Source organism: Mesitornis unicolor, unplaced genomic scaffold (genome assembly GCF_000695765.1).
Source record: "Mesitornis unicolor isolate BGI_N332 unplaced genomic scaffold, ASM69576v1 scaffold50485, whole genome shotgun sequence".
NCBI lineage: Eukaryota > Metazoa > Chordata > Aves > Mesitornithiformes > Mesitornithidae > Mesitornis > Mesitornis unicolor.
The window spans coordinates 1-5,341 of record NW_010188495.1 but is presented as its reverse complement, the minus strand read 5'-3'; the positions used below and the strand labels follow the sequence as shown (position 1 = coordinate 5,341).

Genomic DNA, 5,341 nt, shown 5'->3' with positions numbered 1-5,341 from the left:
CCCATGGTCTTTTCGTGACACATGAATTTTTACAGCCAACCATGTACCCAGGGTATTGCTGGAGCCCAGGGGCTTTCAAAGCAGGGTCTTATTCACACCCTTGGCCTGCAGAGGTGTTGTCAGTGTAAGAGATTTGATCTCCAGGATAGTCCTCTGCTTCCCAACCAGGAGCAGTGTCTCCATGAGGAATTGACTCATGGAAGAGCTCAGCAGGCTCAATGAAGCCCACAGGAAGAGTAAGATCATGGTGGGCAGCTAAAAGCCTGCCTGCTGCCAGAGAGAAGGATGATGCTGTATGTCTGTGGGCTCTGCAATCACACCCCCATGCTGTGCAGACGCCGGCCAAGGCTGCCCTGGATCACTGCAGCTGGCCCCAGCCAAAGTGGTGGTGCAGAAGCAGCAGCAGGTCCGGCCGGGAAAGGACACTTCAGGCAATACAAGGCCACGTGAAAAGCTTTTCATACAACTACTCAAAATTACAGCAGCAGCGAGAGATAAGGGCACTTAAAGGCAGTTCTGGCCAGCTTAACTTCAGGCTCAGCTCATACGTTGCAGCGCAGAGCAACCCTGAACACAGACGGTAACAGAGGATCTCCAGGCTCTGCTCCCTGTGCCAGTACCAATATTGTATGGACGAAGCCAGCGGGGTGGGCAGGAGCCACCTTGAGCGCCTCTGGTCACCTCCTGCAGAGGACAGCGGGGTCCTCACCAGTCCAGGCCCCCGTTCTGCGCCGGGGCCCTCTTGCTGTGCTCGCTGTAGAACTGGGCGTACCAGCGCCGGTGCTTCTGGATGCTGGCGTCCTCCCTGACCAGCAGCGGCTTGGGCAGGTACTGCTTGTTATTCCAGATGGTGATATCGCGCTCAAACTGCGGGGAGAAGGACAGGCCCATTCAGGTGGGGAAGCTGAACCAGCATTTTGTGCGTGCTGCCTGGCTCGGGTTTAGTTTTTAGTGTTTTTTCCCAAATGGTCGGTGTGGGACAGCTATTCATAACTCGTAACACTGCAGCTCTGTCTGCATCTGGGAGGTGTTTAGCCCATCACAGCTCTCAAACAAGAAGTCATTTTCATCATAGACTGCCTTTGTCATAAGAGCTATTGAAAAAGAAATGGATGTAGTGTAGGTAGGAGCTGCTCCACCTCAGATTTTTTGATTCTTTGGGTGGCTCCAGCCAACCAAGGGCTTATAAATTAAGCACCCACATCTTAAACTCTGCTCAGGCACACAGGCAGTGAGATTTATGGAGTTTTCCTCTGTGAAGAGGTCTCAGCTGCTTATTCACATTAGTAAGAATGCAAAATATTAAGCCAGCATTTATAAAATATGAGTTAGCACAGCCAAGTTTGATTTGGGGTGGGTTTGAGCATCTGAGAATTGTCTTGTGGCTATTTCTGCTGCAGTGCCAGTGAAGCTCTCTCTGATCAGACCAAACTGTTTCCAAGCTTGAACCCCTGACCGAAGTGAATGACGTGAACTGCTCTGACTGCTTGGAAGGGCCAGGGATGACAGAGTTGGATTTTCTTGGTAGTGCCTGCTGGTACAACAAGGAGTAACAGCCACAGGTTGAGAAGTTCAAAATGGGCATTAAAAATAAAATCAGCAGAGTGGGTAGAGCATTAACGGAATGGGTCACCCAAGGAGTTTAGCATTTTGGGCTACTAAAACTGAAGGATGGTACCAGGCACTGGAAGGATCCTGCCCATGAGTGCTTTGCTCCCATGTGTATCTGAGCCCACATGGGCAACTGCTCCCTCTTCTCAACCCTCCTACCCACCAAGATCCACCTTTGGCTGGTCTTACCTGTGTGCACTCTGCTCTCAGGATGAACTTGGGGATTACGGCCGGCACGTTCTTCTGGTAGTAGATTTTGTGGACAACATTCTGCAGGACAGGCTCCAGGGGAGTCACCGTCTGCAGGATCACCCCATGGCCCAGGAAAGCATGTTCAAGGGTCAGGAAAACCAAGCCTGGCCCCACCTGCAGAGCAACAGAGCACCCTCAGGAAACAGTCCCCGGTGGTCCAGACAACTGGACAACAACTCCCACAGCTTGGGACATGCTTGAGATGTCTCCTAGGCTATGCTGAAGTGTCCCTTTACTCTGTCTTTCATCAGATAATAGGTACAAAGTCAAGCTATGTCCTATGACACACAGACTGTTTGCCAGCTGCTGATGCTCCCCAGGGCAGGGACATTCACAGGTGTCCCATTGGCTTGGGATATTCACAGATGGCTTTGCTATGGGCCCATGGGAATTCATGAGGGTTTGCAGTGCTCTGCTGGTCCCAAAAAGTTTTAAAAATCTGATCTTGTAGGAAATGCTTCCAAATTCTCACTTGCCCTTGTTGCTCATCACTGAATTACCTTCAGGCCATCAACGGCCTTGTTGGACTGGGCTCTGATCTCAGTAGCTGCAATTGCGACACGATACGGATGTAGTACAACATCCCTACTCCTGCTCTGGCTTTCTCCTTTGCAACCTCAACAGTCACATCAGGTTTTAGCTGAAATAAGGTTCAGCGTTTTATCTTGCACGACGTGAAGTCCTTGGTCTGTGCTCTTCGACGTGCATCCAGACACACGGATGTGTGGGCACACACTTGGGTCTATGAAGCAGTGCAGCTATTGCTGGGGTTTTCAGCTACTTTATTAACTGCTCCTTTAATGTTTGCTTGGGTACAAACTCTTTGTAAGGTTATTTTAATGTCTTTTTTGTCCTGTTCATTGATATTAGTGCTAAATAGCACAGATCTAAGAATTTAACAGATATAATCAACATCCACTTTGTGTTAATTTCTTAGTTACACCAAAATCCATCCGTTATCAGAGTTTTCTATCATGACTTGTTTTGCTCTTGTTCTGAATTGGTAATATGGGAAAAGGTCAAAAGACTTCAAAAATGTACTAGAACAAAGTTATGGTTTTATCAGGCAAGCTTAGCATTTCATCAAAAGAAAACAAACCACAACCAGAAACGGAAGTGAGAAGATCTGTTTCCCATTGATTCATGTTTAGTGGCGTTATTTCTATTTTCCCTTAACTCCTCTCACTCAGGGCTGATCTTGGCCTACAAGAAACGCTGCTGCCAACCATTTGACCTTCCCAGATTCGTTCACCATGGACCAGAAAGGTCCACACATCGTATCGTAAAGAGCTGTGCCAATCTGCTGTGAAGATCTCTCAGGATTGCTGCCCACGGTACCAGCTTCTTATTTCTCCCCGTTGTTTTGTGGGCACAGCAGTCCTTACAGAACATCCCTTTTCTCCATGCTGCCCGGCTGTGGAGCACCCCAATGCCATGAGCAGTTTTTGGCCCATGTGCCTTGGTGGAAAAGGGCAGGGCGGGCCAGGACTCAGTCTTTTGGGTGACAAACCCCTCAGTTCAGGGTGCTGGTGGTCCCCAGCACAGGACATACCTGCCTGGCCGAAACCGTCAGATCCATCAAGGAGAAGTGCTTCCCAAAGACGGTTGTGCTGTGTTGGACCAGCATCCGGGAGCAGTGCTCGTTGGGCTCCGGCTCTGGCTGCCACTTGGCCTGCAGAGGTGGAGAAGGGTTGGCTCAGTCTGAGCAATGGGAGATGGGGGTACAGGCTGGGGGGACAGCAGTGAGATGGAGACAAGAGCTGGCGGTGGAGATCGTCTGGAGCTGAGACCCTCAGAGACACAGAAAAGAGATGGGACCTGAAGAGGTGGGGCTGTAGCAGAGGGGGTGAGGTGGGACTGATGTTTTGAGGCAGAAAGGGGACCTGGTTTGAAAGACTTCATCCTCCTCATGGCTAAAAGGGGAGCTCGGGTCTTACCTTCCAGATGTGCTTCATGAAATCCCACAGCTTGGACCTCATGTACCTGAGATCGGATCCACCCAGAATCGCTGGTCCATGCAGGAAAGCCAGGTGAGCCGTGTCGGCCGCGTTCTCGGGGATTTCCTGCCGTTGGGGAACATTTTTTTGGTTGGCAAGCGCTGCTATGGGCGCGAGTTGCCTGTGCTGCACAGGAGGGATCAATGGCACAGCACAGCCCAGGGCTCATCACCCCAACACAGCAGAGATGCTCGCAGGTACAGGACACAGCAAGAAGCAACCGAGCAGGAGGGGATGGGGCCTCAGCACAGGCTGACCTGGGACTAATTCTTAAACAGTGTCCAGGAATAATTTAAACCAGAAGCTCAGAAAATTCAGGGTTCAATTTAAGCTCAAAGAAGTCTATGCTTGTTAACTTCAGCACAAGCTGAAACCCCAGAGAAGTCCTTCCTTCGGCCCTGTAATAATTGCGAGGAATAAAGCATTTTTTCCTAGATTAGTTTTCAAATAATTTTAAACATTTAAACCCCACCAACCTGCCCACAATATGTCACTTTTTCAGAAGCTTTAACTGCTTAATTACTCAAATACACCAGCTTTCCACCAGCTGGGCAACTAGCACAGACTGGCCCCAGTATACAGACGTGAAATAAATACTCCTGTCCCATCAATCTCCCAGATTGTCCCTGCTTGTCACACACCCAGAGCTGCATCTCCTGTGCCTCGCGCACCTTCTTAATATCTTCTGATAATTCTTCATTTCTCCCTAACCTGCTCAATTCAGGCAGGACTTGGCCAGCAGGCAGATGCTGCCTTTGGCAAGCGGTGCGGTTCAGATTAAGGCTCATTTTTGTCACTGATTTTTTACCAACAGAGTTGTTCTGCTCAGTGGCGAGTACATTAACATCTCCCACGGTCCCAAATCCCACGGGATCGCCCAGTTTCAAAACCACTGCTGTCTCCCATTGCTCCCTTGGCAGAGCCTGCACCCATGGCTGTCCCGGCTCCCCCCAAGGCTGTGGTCCCTTCTTGGTACCACAGAGCCGTTCCCCCTTTTTTGGACTCATTTCCACCGAGAGGCAATGGAGGCGGCAGCGTTTTGCTCTCTGTGGCACGTTTGTCAGCGTGCGAGGGCGATTATGAAGATTAACAGCAAAATAACCGCGCGTTCCCATTGTGGTGATGGATGAGCTGAGAGGCCTCCTGACACTAAGTGCCACAATTCCTAGAGAATCTTTTTTAAAAATTACACTGGTTATAAGTCAAAGCGAATTAACAGCTTCCCTTGAAGCACCCAGAACATCTGCTCTCTACTGAAGAAGCCCACAATCTGTGTTTGGGGAACATATGCTGCATTCTTGGTGTATGGAGCAAGGCCTGTGTTTCTCAGTCTGAGCCCTGCTGGCAGCAGTGGTGGCACTGGGAGCAGACAAAGCCCTTTTAATTGGGAGGACATGTCCCAGAATGGGTGAACTGGGAAGAGATGTCCCTACACTGGACTATGGTGAGGACCCTATGCAGCGCTACAGGCTTGGGAACGA

General features: G+C 50.0%; 1 protein-coding gene across 1 annotated transcript; it reads right to left on the bottom strand.

The window, feature by feature from the left end:
- Positions 1 to 709: 709 nt before the first annotated feature.
- On the bottom strand, positions 710 to 3,926 carry LOC104541652 (cholesterol desaturase daf-36-like; the record flags this gene model as incomplete). The annotated part of the gene is made up of 4 exons (XM_010185763.1): positions 710 to 867; positions 1,801 to 1,977; positions 3,416 to 3,535; positions 3,801 to 3,926. Coding segments are annotated over 4 exons (581 nt in total), but the record flags the coding sequence as incomplete, so codon positions are not given.
- Between the last annotated feature and the right edge of the window lie 1,415 nt (positions 3,927 to 5,341).